Genomic DNA, 18,204 nt, shown 5'->3' on the forward strand with positions numbered 1-18,204 from the left:
AAATGCATATTATGGGGCAGAGTGGCATATAGGGAGGTATAAGGCATTCCAGGAGGCAGAGTGGCATTAAGGGAGTTAAAAGGCATTGTATAGAGCACTCTGCCTCCAGAAATGCCTTATACCCCTATATGCCACTCTGGCATTTAGGGGGTTAAAAGGCATATTATGGGGCAGAGTGGCATATAGGGAGGTATAAGGCATTTCAGGAGGCAGAGTGCTCTATTAAATGCCCCCTTAACGCCACTCCAGAAATGCCCTATGCCCCCATTTAACACACACACACACACACCCTATACCCCCATTTAACTAACACACACACACACTCTCCCCCCCCCCTCTCACCCCTCTCTTCCCTCTCTCCCCTCTCAGCCCTCTCTTACCGGTGCTTCCAGCCGGGGCAGCAGGTTGACGTCGCCTTCCGCTGCAGCCGGAAGGAGGTGGAGTTGGCAGGGGGGGTTTGTATGCGTCCGTCGCGTATACTTTCCCCGGCTGTCAGAGATCAGAGTTCCCCGCACCGGTGCGGTTCCGGTGCGGGGAACTCTGATCTCTGACAGTCGGGGAAGGTCTACGCGACGGACGCAGACAACCCCCGCTGCTAGCCACACCTCCTTCCGGCTGCAGCGGACGTTGTCTACGCGAATCGCGTAGACGTCAACCCGCTGCCCCGGCAGTACAGCAGGAAGCACCGGTAAGTGTGTGTATGATGGGGGGGGGGGTGAGACAGGAGGATCCAGGTCCCCTGCAGCGGTGGGGGGATCTGGATCTTAGTCTCCTAATCAGACCTCTATTTGAGGTCTGATTAGAAGACGACCCCGATTAGAAGACGAGGGGTATTTTTCAGAGCATTTGCTCTGAAAAAAACCTCGTCTTATAATCGAGCAAATACGGTATATTGTTCCTATGATTATTGGGTATGTGTAGCGCTTGGTTAACAGTTAAACATATTGACAGGCTAATATGCCAAATCGTTAACTCTGTCTTAATTCACAGGGGTAATGTGCGAGTAGCAGTCAAAATAATAAAAAATGTTGATCGATATCGCGAAGCTGCACAATCTGAGGTTTTAGTTCTGGAGCATTTGAACAGACAGGATCCAAAAAATGCATTGTAAGTATACGGTGTGTGTGTGTTTCGTGTTATTACAAAATTCAGGTGTTGCATTTGGCTTTAGTGTTAATGTGACCTGTGTATTTTTAGCTTTTCCCAAAGAACTCTCTTACACAGGTGAACGTTTTCTTTGTAGATTTGGTATTCCCGGTTTGTGTGAATAGGTGACACAGCTTAACATATTAAAATTTGAAAATTAAGGAAATTAAAAGCCTTGATCTACTTTAGCCCACAAAAACATATATAATTGCCCCTTTTTTGTCTCTTTATGTAACAGCCATGTCACCAAAATACATCATAAAGGTTTCAATATCAATGATTACATCTGAAGTTGTACTCAAGTTAGTTGTAGTTTGTGTGGAAGCCCCAAACTTATTCTTTAACAAAAACTGTAATGGCAGCACCTTTATCCAGTTCCATATGTAATAGTTTAGAATTAGTACATTATTAGAAATTGAATATTCTTATTTTGTAAATATGTATTCTAGGGCTGCAACTAACAATTATTTTCATAATCGATTAGTTGGCCGATTATTTTTAATTTATTTAAAATAATTTAATAAAGTAACGTGGGATGTTAACCCCTTCAATCCCAGGGGTTTTTGGTACCTCAAAGCCCGGAGCAATTTTGCCATTTTTGGGGTATGTCGGTTTAGCGATTATTCTCCTTTCCTGTGAATAGTGTACCCATGTAAACTATATATTGCTTTTTCAAGGAGAGATAGAGCTTTCGTTTGATACCATAGTTGGATGATTAGCTGAGAATTTAGAATGAGAAATTTAGTAAAAACTAGCAAAGATTAGAAAAAGAAACTTTTTTTTTTTTACATTTTCCCTCTGAATCCTCACAAAATTAGGTAAAGTGATGGAAAATCCCCTCCAAGTTTATCAATTCAGGTGTCCTGATTTCAGAAATACCTAATTTATATAGATTTTCCAGGCTTTCCCAGCACCAGGGAGCATAAGGCAGGGGTGTCCAAGTTTTTTCTGCAGTGGGCCACTTCATCAGAATTGTATACGTGCGAGGCCCACACTCATTTTTCACTGAGAGAAAATATGGCCTTTAATAAGATATGCGGGTTAAAATAAAGTAAATGACACAAAACCTTTACTTTTCTCTCACTGATTTCTGGGATTTCTGGGCCTACAAATTCAGGATTCTGGATAAGTAAAAATAAAATAGTTCTATTTATTTTAGGGATGCACTAAAATGAAAATTCTGGACCAAAACCAAAAATTCAGGGTTCACTTAGCCGAAACTGAAAGTGCCCCCCCCACACTTTTAATAAAAGTAAGTTACACACCAAAATTGTACAAAAAAAATTATATATTATGATTAACAGCAATCTCAGGCATACCCAGATTCCAGCATGTACTGGTTGGCTGGGCATTGTATTTTTCGTCCAATTTTAGTGTGTAACCACACTTTTATTAAAAGTAACTAGGGCTGAAACAACGAATCGATAAAATCGATAACGGAAATCGTTGTCGACGATTTCCGTTATCGATTAATCGAGTGATCGATTCGTTGTTGGAGCACTCGGCTCCTTTTACTTACCTCCGCGAGCGTTCCCCGCTTCCGCTACACGCGCTGCACTCTCCGCCTTCTTCTAGTTGCGAGTGGCTCCGTTCGCACAGAGCGGTTCGCTCTGTGCGAGTGGCTCCGTTCGCACAGAGCGGTTCGCTCTGTGCGAGTGGCTCCGTTCGCACAGAGCGGTTCGCTCTGTGCGAGTGGCTCCGTTCGCACAGAGCGGTTCGCTCTGTGCGAGTGGCTCCGTTCGCACAGAGCGGTTCGCTCTGTGCGAGTGGCTCCGTTCGCACAGAGCGGTTCGCTCTGTGCGAGTGGCTCCGTTCGCACAGAGCGGTTCGCTCTGTGCGAGTGGCTCCGTTCGCACAGAGCGGTTCGCTCTGTGCGAGTGGCTCCTTTCGCACAGAGCGAACCGCTCTGTGCGAACGGAGCCACTCGCACAGAGCGAACCGCTCTGTGCGAACGGAGCCACTGGCACAGAGCGATTCGTGGGGGTGGGGTTTCAGGGGATGCAGGGCAGAGTGGGGGTGGGGGGGCAGGCCAGGGTAGGAGACTGAGTGCAGGGCAGAGTGGGGGTGGGGATGCAGGGCAGGGGGTGGGGATGCAGGGCAGGAGACTGGGTGCAGGGCAGAGTGGGGGTGGGGGTGCAGGGCAGAGTTGGAGACTGGGTGCAGGGGCAGAGAATGGACCCTCCCACAAGTAAGCAGCAGGGCTCTTATGATCCTGGCTGCCGATCTCATGCGGGCCGCATGTTGGACGCCCCTGCTATAAGGTGTACAATTTTGTATCATTTTTATGCCTATGGCTTAACGGGTTTGGGGGTTGTGAATGGGGGCAGGAGGGTTATACTGGCTAAATGTTATGCTAGGGCAATGGGAAGTAACGTTTTTTAATAATTTTTTTATTATCTTTTTTATATATTTTTTTTTATTTTAATTTTTTTAAATTTGTCACAATGACATCACAGCTCACATTATAATTTTTTTTAGTATTATTTATATTATTATTATTTTAATGACTTATTTAATATTATTTTTTAAATGAATTAATTTTTTTTTTCCCAGCTTTTCTCTTTCAGGACGGGAGGGGGAGTGAGAGACATGGTTTCTCACTCCCCTCCCCGCGATCCCCCTTGCACCGATCACACTGTGATCTCTATGCAGGTCCTCACAGACCTGCATAGAGATCGCAGCGTCTCTGTGCCGGATCGGAGGATATCCTGTCCTCCGATGACTTTCCGGGTAACGTCAGCAGTGACGCAACCCAGAAGGGAATGCCCGATCGCGCGTTTGAAACTGCGCGATCGGGCAGTTTACAGTGTAACAGCTTACCGGCTTTCATGCCGGAAGCTGTTACAGGAGATCGGACAGCAGAAAGCCGGCAATGCCGGCTTCTGCTGTCAGTGGGGAGTCCCTGACGCTGCACGAAGGGCTGGACGTACCGGGACATCCATAGGGGTTTCTTAATAGGCGTTTTTTGGACATCCCGGTACGTCTATAGGGGATTAAAGGGGTTAAAAACAAATTGCAGAATAAAAAAACTTTGATAAAATGCATTTCTTGTTTTTATTTCCCAACCTGCCCCCCAGTTATGTACATTTTAGCCCAGGCATGCCACACTGCCCTCCCAGACATGCCACTCCGCCCTCCCCACATATGCCTTATATACCCCAGTATGCCTTATACCCCCTGATATGTCACTCCGTCGTCCCCAGGTATGCCGTATACCCCCGATATGCCATAGTGCACTCATAGATTTGCTGACTCGTTCAGACACAATACTGTTATAAATATATACAGTGTTAATATTCACTGCCCCCAGGATTTAGATTCCCCTTAGTTTGCCCCCCCTTTACCTCTAATTGCAGCTTAAGTTAACCTTATTAAATTAATTAAATTAACCCTCAGTACTCAGCATTAAATTGATCCTGAAGAGAAGACCCCATTAATAACTGCCCCTAAATTAACCCCCACCTCCCATAACTTTCAGCAGCCCAAATATTAATTTTATAGTCGGTTAGATGAGTGTCACAGCCATGTGGACGCTACAGGAAATGGGCGGAGCCAATTGACCATTTGGTCCCGCCCCTTTCTTCCTTCCTGTCCTTCCCTGCAGTCACTGGCGATTGGCCCCGCCCATTTCTTTCTCCGGCAGTGATTGCAGGGAGGGACTGGTAAGTAGGAACTGCTGGTGTGACTGAATGAAGTGATTATAAAACGAGGGGTATTTTTCAGAGCATTTTATTATCGATAAAAATCGATTCAACTAATCGATAATGAAATTCGTTGCCAACGATTTTCATTATCTATAAAAATTAATTTATCGATTAGTTGTTGCAGCCCTAATATATTCTCATTTATTAGGCACCAAAAAAGTAAGGTAGACTACAGACTTTGATGTACTATAGGTATGAATTCATTAGCAAAGGAGCTGGGTTTTGGCTGGAAAATTACCAGTATAAGAAATGTTTTTTCCTTTCATTTTAGTAGCGTTTTAATAACCGGTCCCTTGAAAAAATCAAATTTCTCAATCGCTTACATTTTTTTTTTTTTTTTTTTTAAAAACCTCCTTGATGCTATCTTTGCAGAGTGCTTTGATATCAGAGCAGTGGGTAACCTTTAGAAACATTTTAATAGTTGATACTTTTTGAATGGTGTCAAGTCACATTACTGGCATCTTTGTGTGGTGGTGGTCTGTAGAATCTAGATATTCATGTATAGATAAAGGTTATATTTATATGCATATGTTTGTTTGGAATTTTAAGTAGAAGGGTTTTCCATCACCTTTACCCACTATAACTTTTGTTATTGGTGTGTGTGTGTGTGTGTTTGTGTACAATATATATATACACACAATCTTAGGGATGCACCAAAATGAAAATTCTGGACCGAAAATTCAGGATTCACTTGGCCAAAACCACCCCCCACACCTTTAAAGAACTTTAAAAACAAAAAACACACAGCTATCATACCCAGGTTCTAACATGTACTGTTGCCTGGGCATGATAGGAGTGTGATTGCTGTTAACAATCATATATTTATTAATATTGTTATTGAATTTTTCTGTCCAATTTTGGTGTGCTACTTTTAATAAAAGTGGTTAACATGCCAAAATTTGACCAAAAAAAATCAACCACAATATTATGTATGTATATATATATATATCACACACCTTTCATGCCCAGGCAGCCAGTACATGCTAGAACCTGGTCATGATAGGAGTGTGATTACAGGCTCCCTATGCCATGCTACCCCCCACCCACACACTTACTCATCCATGCTATCACACACACACACACACACACACAAACTCGCAAACATTCATTCACTCATTCATATACTCATCCATTCCCTTAATCACGCATACTTGCTCATACATCCTCCCCCACCCCCTTACCCGAACTGCAGATCTCTCACTTGCACACTTCTGCAGGGACCATGCTGCTTCCCTCTGTGTTGCTCTCACTCTGTGTGAGCAACTTATCTTGCCCCACCCCCAGGAGAAGAGAAGCAACGGAACGGAGCAGAGTCATGTGACGTGCATTCACATGACTCCGCTGGGTTCCTGTTTTTCCTGACCGGTACAAGAGACGCTGCTAGCACACTTTGCTACCAACGCACCGGTAAGCAGTCTGGCCTCTGTGGACAAATGTTTTCAGACATTTTGCCGATAATGCCATTTTCGGCCGATACATTTCGGCCACCGATATGTCAGTGCATCCCTGATGTATATAATATATATACTTTTGTGAAGTAGGACATGAGAAAGACATCACATTTACTTAATGTAACATTTTGGGTTTTTCCTTTTTAGTCGTTGTGTCCAGATGCTTGAATCGTTTGATTACCATGGTCATGTTTGTATAGTATTTGAACTTCTTGGGTTAAGTACATATGACTTTATCAAAGAAAATGGCTTTTTACCATTTCCTATGGATCATATAAGGAATATGGCATATCAGATCTGCAGATCCGTAAATTGTAAGTACGATCAACTTTTTTTTTTTTGGATACTCCTGTTATAATGCTCTTTTATTATACAATTTATCTGGTTTTTTTTTTTTTCTTTTCAGTTTTACATCAGAACAAACTTACACATACAGATCTGAAACCAGAAAACATCCTGTTTGTACAGTCAGATTACATAGTTTCCTATAACTTAAAAAATGTAAGTGGTCTTAAGTAAATAAACCTTAATTTAAATAGTCTTTGTTAACAGTCTTATGAATGACCACATTTAGTAGAGAATTTCAGTCTAAATTACAAGTCAAAGAATTGCTTGAGGGGTCAGGGAGATGATTAAACCCTTAATATTAAGGGAAACCGATGAGGGAATGTTAGTATTGGAGGGAGGTTTGATTTTGGAGAGATCGCGTTTTAGAAAACATGCAGACATCCAGGAAGAGACAGATGCAAGGCAGTTACTTACACAATCTAAGACTGAGGGAAAAAGGCTGGGAGAGGATAGGTATATCTGGGTGTCATCAGGATACAGGTGATATTGAAAGCCAAAGGATGAGATTAGTTTCCCGAGTGAGGTAGTGTCAAGGGAGAACAGAAGGGGTCCCATAACAGAGCCTGAAAGGGGAAGGGGGAAAGTGTAACTGGAGAATGAGACACTGAAGGTACGATCAGAAAGGTAAGATATGAGCCGGAGAGAGAGCAGTGTCATGGAGACCAAGATCATGAAGAGGGTGGTCCACAGTGTCAAAAGCGTCCGAAAGGTCCAATATGATTATCATAGAATAGTGGTCTTTGGATTTAGCAGTAAGTTGATCATTAGTAACTTTAGTAAGGCAGTCTCAGTAGTCAACAGCCGAAACCAGTTTGAAGAGGGTCAAATAAAGAGTATATATATAATGTGTTTTATGCATTTCTTCCAGAAAAGAGATGAACGTTGTTTAAAAAACTGTGACATAAAGATTGTTGATTTTGGGAGCGCTACTTACGATGATGAACATCATAGTGCTTTGGTTTCCACAAGACATTACAGAGCTCCTGAAGTAATATTAGGTTAGTAGAACATTTTATAAAGATTAAATATTGAACAGTAGTAAAAGGTAATGTGAAATGCTGTCATTTGCTAGTTTATGCAACATGTTTATTTTTCTTAACACTATTTAATTTTTCCTTTTCATAATTTAGTGCACTGCACACCTTTTTCCTTACCATTTCAGGTGGCACTAAGAGAGATGGCGCCACTTATTAAGTAGGGCAAGAATAAGATAAAAAGGTTAACCTCCTCCATGTTGGAGGTGATTTCTTGCTACACCTTTTTTTTTATTTTTTTTTTCCATGGCCCTTGATCCTAATTCCCTCACCCATTCATGGTTTTTAGGTAAAACATGGGTGCTTTGCGGAGTGTTTTGAGTCCTTGGGGGCCATTCTACCGTTTCCCCAGGGCTTTTCAAACCCTGGATTAAGCTTTTTCCCATAGGCAGGTGATGAAGGTTTCCAGCTCTGGGGCTAAGTCGATAGCTGTCAGTCCGGATACGTGCAGCAGAACTTCCGGCGTTTAAACTTCTGGGACGCCGTGCAGCAGTTATGGCAGCCATCTATAAGGGTTTTCTGTTGGAACCTCTGCCGGCGCAGTTTTATGTTGGTAAGGGTGGTGAGCAGCATTTCCCCACTAGACTGTACTTCTGGTTTGCTGTGCAGCGATCTTCCTGTAATTGTATCTCTGGAGTCCAGCCAACGCCTTCTAGTACCTGTGGCTTGTTTCCCCCGAAAGTATATTTATTTATCCCCTCCACTGCTTGGACGCTGGTAAGAGTTTCTTTTTACCATTGTATATGTGGCTGGCTTTTCCTGATTTCTTATTGTCCTGCTTGTGCCTGGATTCTGTTGTGTCTCTTCAGGTATAAATCTGTGTCTACCTGGGCTATTTTTTTCTTATGGGTGGTCTCCATTTTTCTACTGTATACTTTTTTTTTTTTTTAATGTCAGACTATAGGACCCCTGAGGCTCCTGCTGTGGACCTTCTTCCTAGAAACTCAGAGCTTATTCCAAATGTAAGAAGACCTTACATGACTTATCTACAAAACTGTGTTGGCTTGTGCCAGGACAAAGTGGCAGAGTTTACCAACTGGTTTAAGGATGAATTGCAGTCTACCTTCAACTACTTTTAAGCAATGTCTAGTTTAGGGCCGTCCATCCTGCAGGACTACATCTCCCATCCTCCTCCGCCATCCCCTTAGCATTATGGAGGGCCGTGGGTTGGACGCCCCTGGTCTAGTTCCTCTACATCTGCTGTACCTATGGTTGTTGCTACTTAGCCGGTACCTCTGGTCCAGCTGGATGAAGGACCAGGATCTTTCTCAGATGCTAATTTCTCCTACCGTGCTCCGTCTTCTTGGGAATCAGAGTTAAAATGTCTCCTTTTTTTCAGTGGAAGAAACTGATAAATTGTCCTCCTCTATTAGCTCAGTATTGAGGTAGAAGATATGTCCAGCAGGGTTGACCATTACGAGGGACATACCAGGAAGAACAAGGTTTTCCTAGTCCTTCCCTCCCTTTCTTCCATCATCTCAGAGCAGTGGTGGCACCCAAAGAAGAGACTATCTCTAAGAGGGTTAAAAGGCTGTTTCATTTAGACTCCCAAGAGCTCAGATTTTTGGGAAGCTCCTAAATTAGATGCCTCTGTGGCCAAGACTACAAAGAAGATAACTATTCCATTGGAAGACGCCTCTCACGTCAAGGATCAAATTGATAAAAAGGCTGTAGGTGCTGCAAAAGAATCCTTTGAGGCAGCAGCAGTGGGTTTTTGACCCCTCCCTTACCATTACTTCAGCTTCCCCTGTGCTGTGAAGATTTTGCTTCAACATGTTGTTGAAGATCTGGTATCTATTCCAGGGGTAGAACAGGTGGCCAGAAATATTTGACACCTCAAGACCTCCACAACAATTTCACATGTCTTGTCCTGGTAAAATCCCCTGTAATGTGAAGGCCTTGTAGAATAATTTTATCCGCAAAGAGGCCCTTGCACTTTTGGCATTTTTTTCTGCTCCTCGCTTATTTACCAGGGTGATGTCAGCAGTGTACAGCATTCCTCAGATGAGAGGCTATCAAAGTAGTCCTCTACCTAGGCGGCTGGCTGGTCTCAAGCCTGTTACTACTTCCTTCAGATGGTGGCTGAAAGAAGAGAATCTCTGTGGGCTCTCCTGGAAGCCTCTATGCTGGACTATAGTAATGACAGAAGCCAGTCTTTGGAGGACAATATCATACATGGAACCTGGTCTGCGGAGGAGTCTCTTCCAGGAGAGCCCATAGAGACTTGTAGCTACTGGGTGTTTAGCAAGCTCCCCAGCTAATTTTAACAGGCAACTCTACACCTGTGCCATTTATCCACAAACAAGGGGGGACAAGAAGCAAGAGACTACAGTCCCCTGACTGCCAGATTTCAAACTGCTTCAGCTATCTGCAGCTATCTACCACCAACATTGAGGCAGATTTTCTTACCAAACAGTCGATTCTGATTGGACAATGGAGCTCACACAAGGATGTACTGTAAAGTTTGGTGCTATTTTAAAGAAAAAAAATACACAGTGAAATGGTAAAACAGTATTTTATCTAATGAACAGGTATACATGTATTTTAACATTTTTGGTATCTATTATACAGTTTGTCAGCATATGTTATATACAAACAGAAAACCAATAGCCATTTTAAGGTCCCCCGCCTTAATTCATAATTCAACTTACTTATAGGTATGCCCCTCTGCCCCCCAGATATGCCACTCTGACCCTAATCTGCTTTATAACCCCCGATATGCTTTATGCCCCTTAGAAATGGCCACCTGCCCCCCGATGTGAAGGTCTGCGCCATACGCGTAGACAACCTCCACTGCCGGCACTTCTGCCTGGGCTCCTATGGTGGAGCACAGGAAGATTATGTCACACCAGTGCCCCACCATAGAAGCCCCAGCAGGAGGGCTGGCAGCAGAAGCACTGCGGGGGATCTGGGTCCTAACCCTGCTGCTTTCCGACAGCAGGGCTAAATGAAAAAGAAAGAGAGGAAAAAAAAAAAAAGACGGGCCCGGGTGCCGGGCGAAACGAACTGCGCATCCCTGCGCTAAACCCCGAATATACACCGCACCCCCATTTTAAAGACCTAAAGTGGGGGGAAAAAGTGTGGCCAATACGGTATTTCATTACAGCATAGACAGGTGAGGACTCCCTCCAATAGGATTCATGGCCGTGGATTTCAACAAGAAAATGTCTTCGGTCGGCCATCCCCTAGGCCTGGATGCACTTGTGCAAAGTAGGAATTTTCATCTGCCTCATCTCCTGAGTTCTCATGAAGATAAAGAAAGAAGCCCACCTAGCCAACTTAATTGCTCCCTTTTTGGCCCAAAAAAGATTTGGTTCCTGGAGCTGATTTGTGTAGCAGCAGATCGTCCTCTTCCTGGCAGTGAGAAGAGATATCCTTCTTGACAGCCTTGCTTCTGAAAGGAAGTTGCTAATTAGTAAAGGTGTGTCCCCAGCTGTTGTGGATACCTTTTTTTTCAGTAGGAAACCAGTCACTTTCAGGCAGATACAGCAAGATCTGGACATTCTCCCATTGGTACTGCACATCCGGCATCTCTCTTCATCCCTTAAATCCCGGAATTCATACAGAAGAGATTTGACACTGGCCTGAAGACTAAACTCTAAAGGTACAGGTCACTGCTTTTAGCTATTGTATGTATTTCAGTCTTGCTGAACATCCTTTGGTCCAGAGTTTCTGCAAGAAACTCATCTCCAGACTTTGCCACCATTTTCATCTGTGCCTCCTTGATCCAGTGAATCTCCATTTAGGAACCTTTTTTCAGATTCCTCAATGACAGGGTAGTTCTGACTTTCATACAAACCAAGAGTTTGTTTTGCGGGTGTTCTGCATCACTCCTAGAAATGCAAAGGAAGAGCAGTTACATACTCTTGGTCTTTAGCAATGTACTCAGATTTATTTTTCCTGTTCTGAACTCATCTGTAGGGAAATAATTTTCCTCTAGTCTTCAAGAGTAATTTCCACCTCCTAGGCTGGACTAGCTTGTGTAGATCCAGCTCTCATCTACAAAGCTGCCATTTGGAAGAGCTTGCATACTTTCGCCAAGCACCATGCATGACCCCATTTCTTCAGATGACTCTTAAGTTTGGCCAACCGGTCCTTCATGCTGCTTTTTCCCCCCTCCCTTTCTCGCTAACGCTCTCCTAGCGTCTCCTGAAATGGCAAGGAAATTCAGAATTCTTACCTAGGTGTTCCTTGTCCTTGGCACATTTTTCCTCTGCTTAACACATTTTTGTTTTGCATTTATATTCTGGAGTACGTCTTTGATTTCACCTTTTTTGAGTCCACCTTTTTATCTTGTTCCTGCCCCTGTGCCACCATAGAAATGGAAAATGAATTCCCAAGTAAGATTTTACAATTTCCCCTTATTGACTCATTTTTTAAAATATTTCTTTAGAATACACTGATTCAGCCACCCACTAAGACAAAAATTTAAATCTAGTCATGGGCCATAAAGCCAATTTATACATGCTTGTTGGGTTTTCCCCCTAATATGATTTTTAAAATGAAGCAGCTTTTTGTGTTTTTTTCTTCTCTGCATAGTGGGTGTGTTGATACAGTCCAATATGTATCAATAATTTTTAGTCTGATCATCTGTTTGTTGAGGATATATCCCATTTGTTGGGATATTTTTAATGAAATAACCTTTGTTTCTCTATTTCTAGAATTAGGCTGGTCACAGCCTTGTGATGTTTGGAGCATAGGTTGTATATTGATTGAGTATTACCTTGGACTGACTGTATTTCAGGTATGTAAAATGAATAATAAGGATGATCTAATTAATTTTAACTTTGTTGAAATAAGGACTTTGTTTAGTCATTCCAGTCTATTTTGTTTTTTTTTTCTTAGTACAATATTGTGGTTTTCTTGTTTTTAATATGTAAAAATAGTCATCCTTTTATAAGAATTGTATTTGTCTCTTTTCTTCATTTACTAAAAAAGTGAACTTGATGAAGGGTTTGTAAGACGTGGGAAAAGCTTTTGATGGATATCTTTTGGTATCCTACTTAAGACCCATAAGTGATCGTTAAGGCAATATTAACAGGGGGCATCAGATGCACCACCCACTTTTTCCACTGCATGCTGTCTTTTGGAGCAGTTTATTGTTGGTATATTTTTTTACATACTAAAACTGTATGTCAGCTTGAAACAGCAGTTTAATAGATGAAGGTACAGTATCCCAAGTAGTTAACAGTAAAGCGGTCAAGTTAGGAAAGATCTTAGCTAGCACTTACAGAAGATAGAGAGACTCCACACCCAAAGGCAAGGCAGGGGTAGATCTACTTTATTTTCCTTTGCCCATTTCCTCATTACCTGTGGGTCCCCAGTGGTGCTATCGGCAGCTAGTGGGGCCTACTTGGCTCCTGGTGCAGTGGGCACAGGTGGGCTGTGGGAGTTCCTTGTGAGGCAGTCGTTTCCTCTGCACTTGCAAGGGTTTTCTTTCTTGCTCATGTCTGATCTGATTATTTTCCTCACCTCTGCCCAAGGAACAATATATATATATTTTTAGGTTGTATCTGAAGGTTTAGCTGCCACTAAAAATAAATCTCGTCTTTGCTGAGTATAGTAAGAACATTTACAATGCCAATAAGAACATCTGTTCTTTTATCTGGAACTAAAGAATTGTCATACTAGAGTGTTCAGACTTCATCCAGAAAACAAACTGAACTCCAGGCTATGTTGGCACTTTTTCGAAGTGTGCCTCTTGCCATCAGTTTGTTTTTGTGTCTCCTAGGCCTGAGGCCATGATTGACTCTGCAGGGTCTAGATTTACTCTGGAAGAACCATCGACTACCTCAGACCAGTTGGGCTTTCCTTGAGAACCTGCCTCAATTGAAAAAGGAGATTATACAGTTGTCTTGTATTTCTTTTTCTGGTTGAGGTTGTTCCGTTTTTATGTATACTTCTGCTAAGATAATGCACGAGGGTTTCTTATCAATTTTAAAGGGATGGGAACATCCAGGACGGAGGCTGAGTTTTTGAATATTGATGAGAAAGATACAGCTCTCTAGTCAACCCAGCGGCGGCCAATGTAGATACATTGGCCGCCGCTAGATACAAGATACAAGAAGATGCATTTACATTTTTCAGACCCCGTGAATCGAAGAGCAGAAAAAGGCTTGAGAAGAGACCTTTGTAGTTCATATAAGAGAACAGAGACTAGTGCTGATTAATTTGAACATTTAATCCGAAAAAGGGTTTCACAGTGCTGTGTACAAAAATACAGGAATAAAGGACATTCACCCAAAGCCATTTCAAAATGGTGTAGGGGAAATTAATGTTGGAAGTTCTATCCCCACAATGCTTATTTCCATGTGCCTATTTGGCCAGAATATTACAGATTTTGGAGGGTGGCTATGGTTCTAGGCAACAAGCTTCTGCATAAGCAGTTTCAGCACCTCGTATTTTCACAAAACTCATATTTTTTTTTATTTATTTGTTTTACGAAAAAAGGGAGCACGGTTGTTCCCTAGTTAGATGACTGGCTGGTGGTGGTGAACTCATTAGTTGTTTTCCAGTAGAATGTGCTTCAAATCCTGACGCTTTTCTAGAAATTGGCCTGGATCATAAACTAGGAGGAGTTACTAGTCTCTAATTACAGCACAGATAATACATTTTTTGGGGCTTGCTAATAGATAATTTCCCAAGTATTTCTTCCAGAAGGGAAGAAAAAGTCAGGACTGTGGTTCATCTATTTTGCATGAAAAGAAGGTGTCCGGATATGTTGTTCCCTTGGTCCTGGCTTGCCTGAGTCCTACATAGTTTCTTCTAGTCTTTTTTGAAACGTTTGCTTTAGGGCTGCAACTAATGATTATTTTCATAATCGATTAGTTGGCCGGTTATTTTTTCAATTAATCGGATAATAAAATAAATGTAATTTATTCATTTATTTAAAATAATTTAATAAACAATAATAAAATAATAATAAAAAAAAAAAACTTTGATAAAAATGCATTTCTTGTTTTTATTTCCTAACCTGCCCCCCCGGTTATGCATATTTGACCCCAGGCTTCCCACACTGCCTCCCAGTTATGCCACACCGCCCACATTTGCCTTATACCCCCTAATATGCCTTATACCCTAGTATGCCTTATACCCCCAGATATGTAACACCGTCCTCCCAGATATGCCTTATACACCCTAAGATATCCCATAGTGCCCTCATAGATTCACAGACTCGTTCACAGCACACATACACAATACCGTATTTGCTTGATTATAAGACGACCCCCCAAATCTGAATATTAATTTAGAAAAAGCTTGAATATAAGACGACCCTATAGGAAAAAGTTTTACCAGTAAATGTTAATTCATGTAAACTATTTTTGTTTAATAAAAGCTATGATTGAGAAAAATATTTTGGTTTTATTTACTTCTATTTTCCAACCTGCCCCCCCCCCCAGTTATGCACATCTGCCCCAGAAATGCCTTATACCCCCAATATGCCACTGTGCCCCATGATATGCCTTTTAACCCTCTAAATGCCACTGTGCCCCTTGATATGCCTTTTGACCCTCTAAATGCCACTGTGCCCCTTGATATGCCTTTTGACCCCCTATGTGCCACTCTGCCTCCAGAAATGCCTTATACCCCTATATGCCACTGGCATTTAGAGGGTTAAAAAGCATATTATGGGGCAGAGTGGCATATAGGGAGGTTTAAGGCATTTCAGGAGGCAGAGTGGCGTATAGAGGGTTAAAAAGGTATTTCTGGAGGCAGAGTGGCATTAAGGGGGTTAAAAGGCATTTCATAGAGCACTCTGCCTACAGAAATGCCTTATGCCCCCCATTTAACACTCCCTTGCCCCCCCCCCCAACTTACCGGTGCTTCTGACTCCCCGGTCATGTAGCCGGGGTAGCTTGTAGAGCTCTACGCGATTCGCGTAGACAACTTACGCTGCAGCCAGAAGGAGGTGCGGCTAGCAGCGGGGGTTGTCTGCGTCCATCGTGCGGACCTTCCCCGGCTGTCCTTCCGGCTGCAGCGTAAGTTTCGAATCACGTAGAGCTCTACACGCTGCCCCGGCTACACACAAGGGACTCAGAAGCACCGGTAAGTGGGTGGGTGGGGGGGGGTGACAGGAGGATTTTTTCATCCTTTCTGACAACTTCACTATAGTAGTCTTTATAAACAAATCACACAGTTGAGTACTCAAATTCTATACCTGGTGGTGAGTGCAAAACTCCCAAAGTTTTTTTCTTTCCTCAGTTGCGTGCTCAGAGACCTTGGATGCTGGCTCCCAGGCTTTAGTTTTTGTTCTTTAAGTTGTTCTTTAGGTTATGCAAAAAAGCATCTATCCTAATATTGGCTAGAATGAGCACCAATTAAAAATTACATTGTGAATTTTTAAATGTGCCTGTGTAGTAAGCACCTTCTTAATAAATCTCTATGGCTCTTTTTTCTTCTTCTTTTCCTGTGTTATGTTTGCTGGGGCTGGGACTCTATTTGATATATAACTAGGGATATACAACTGTTATGATTTATATTAGTGATCCACTATATTTGTACTTAAGATGAATATCGCCTTCTCTAGATGTATTGCTGTATTTTTTTATGTGTGTTTGTGATTTGTTCTTTGTCCTTTTATACTAGGAAAATAAAGACTTATTAAAAAAAATGAAAACTAATTTTTTTATCCCTCCCCTAGACCCATGACAGCAAGGAGCATCTGGCAATGATGGAAAGAATTTTGGGTCCTTTACCACTTCACATGATCAAAGAAACTCGGTGAGATTTAAACATTCATTTTATTCTGAAAACCTACTTTATCTATTGGCTTTGCTGGGTTTTTGGGTTTCCTGTTTTTGAATGTCACCAGAAGCAATAGCTACTAAAACTTTTTTTTTTTTTTTTTGTTCAGAAGCAATATTCTCTCTGATTTCAAAATACTGAGATTTACATTATGTAAATGTTTTTTTTTCTTGCATGGGGTTGATGAATATAAAATGTTATTACTTTCAGCTATCATGTGGTTTCCCATAATGCTGAATTTTCACAAACCAAATGTCAAACTTCTATATACTATCTGTTATTCACTATGAAAGCTTAAGTGCTTAGTGATTGTATGTGATAAGATAATGTGATGAGCAACCAGTTACTCTACACTAACACTAACACACATGCACACAGACATACACTCTAGCATGTCCAGGCGCTCACATTAACAGCACAACACACATGGAGACTCATTCTAACACAAGCAGGCTTGGCCCCAGTTTTCTATGGTCAGTCAAGCTGTCCCCAGGAGTGTCTGGTTCAGCTAAGGCTCGAAAATGGACAAAGTAGAATGCACATTTTACTATGATCCTTCCGAGGGCTGCAAAGAAGTGCCGGACATACCAACATTGCTGAGAGCATCCTTTGTGTGCAACCGTGTGCTTAGGACACTGAAACACAATGTACATATCCCACTTTTACCTAATCCCACTCTGGAGGAGTCTGAAATGGGACAACTCTGTCTCATACAAATGGAATAGACCCTAGTTTTACCTGGTGGTGGTTAGGTTTATGAAGGAAAACAAACTAGAGGGAGTGATAAGGGTCTTGTGGCCTCTAAGCTCATCAGAACCAAGGACATTATAAAGCAAATTCCAGGTAACAAGCAGATTGACCAATAGACACAAGGAGGTTGCATGGATGGTCATCCAGGGAGGCCTCCCTCTACGGACATTAATGCATGCTAGGAGGCTGGGCAGATACAGACACTGTCCATAGTGTGTCACAGAGGAGGAGACTTCACTACATATGTTCTGGATGTATCCTTTTGCACAGGTTTTGCTGGGATCCCTAGAAAATGAACTCTAATATTCTGTGGAGGGGACGTTCCTCTTCCACCACTCTATTCTGTATGGAGCTTTTCGAGAAACCCACGCAGAGGGTGCCATTGAGGAAGTGTGGTGCCTAATGTGTTAAGGACACTGTGGTTTGCTAGGAACTGATTGATGCTGGGTAGGGAAGAGATCATTGTCCTAGACTGTTGGGGGTTGATCCTCAGCTTGCTTAAAGGCCACGCTATTGTTGAAATTCTCAAGGAGGAAGAGTAAACACCACCTCTGATCAGATTCCCTGAACCCCAGGTGTCACTTCCGCCAGTATACCACATTATTTTTGAAGCCCTGGAACTGTTTCTACTTTCTGACTGGTTTGCTTCTTTATAATATGCTACAGACTAATGTGTAAACGGCAGCTTCCCCCTTTCTATTATTTTTTTGATTTACTTAAATTATTTTTTCATTTGGCATGTTCCACCAGGGTTGTCTACCCCATTAAAGACCTCTGCATCTTCTGCAAAAAGACATGCCTTACTATTAATATCTTTTAAAATATTTCTAGTAAAAATATAATAAGCACGGGTCCCAATTACAGATCCTTGAGGAACCCCACTAGTAGTAAAACGTTCCTGTGAATATGCACCATTAACCACAACAATTCCCCTTATCCATTCAACGATCTTGGCATCCAAACACTCTAACTTATGTGTAAGTCTGCTATATGGGACAGTGTCAAATGCCTTACTGAAATCAAGGT

At 42.2% G+C, this 18,204-nt stretch overlaps 1 protein-coding gene across 1 annotated transcript in view; it reads left to right on the plus strand.

Annotated features, from left to right (window-relative positions):
• The window catches only part of LOC149275913 (dual specificity protein kinase CLK4-like), a 43,719-nt gene that overhangs the window by 14,365 nt on the left and 11,150 nt on the right, over nt 1-18,204 (plus strand). The window contains exons 5-10 of the mRNA XM_089504145.1: nt 991-1,107; nt 6,449-6,615; nt 6,708-6,802; nt 7,518-7,647; nt 12,345-12,427; nt 16,325-16,404. Coding sequence (XP_089360271.1) covers nt 991-1,107; nt 6,449-6,615; nt 6,708-6,802; nt 7,518-7,647; nt 12,345-12,427; nt 16,325-16,404 — 672 coding nt within the window. The remainder of the gene's footprint in view (nt 1-990; nt 1,108-6,448; nt 6,616-6,707; nt 6,803-7,517; nt 7,648-12,344; nt 12,428-16,324; nt 16,405-18,204) is intronic.

This window comes from Sceloporus occidentalis, unplaced genomic scaffold, assembly GCF_023333645.1.
Source record: "Sceloporus occidentalis isolate IW3139 unplaced genomic scaffold, rSceOcc1.0.p SCAF_257, whole genome shotgun sequence".
NCBI lineage: Eukaryota > Metazoa > Chordata > Lepidosauria > Squamata > Phrynosomatidae > Sceloporus > Sceloporus occidentalis.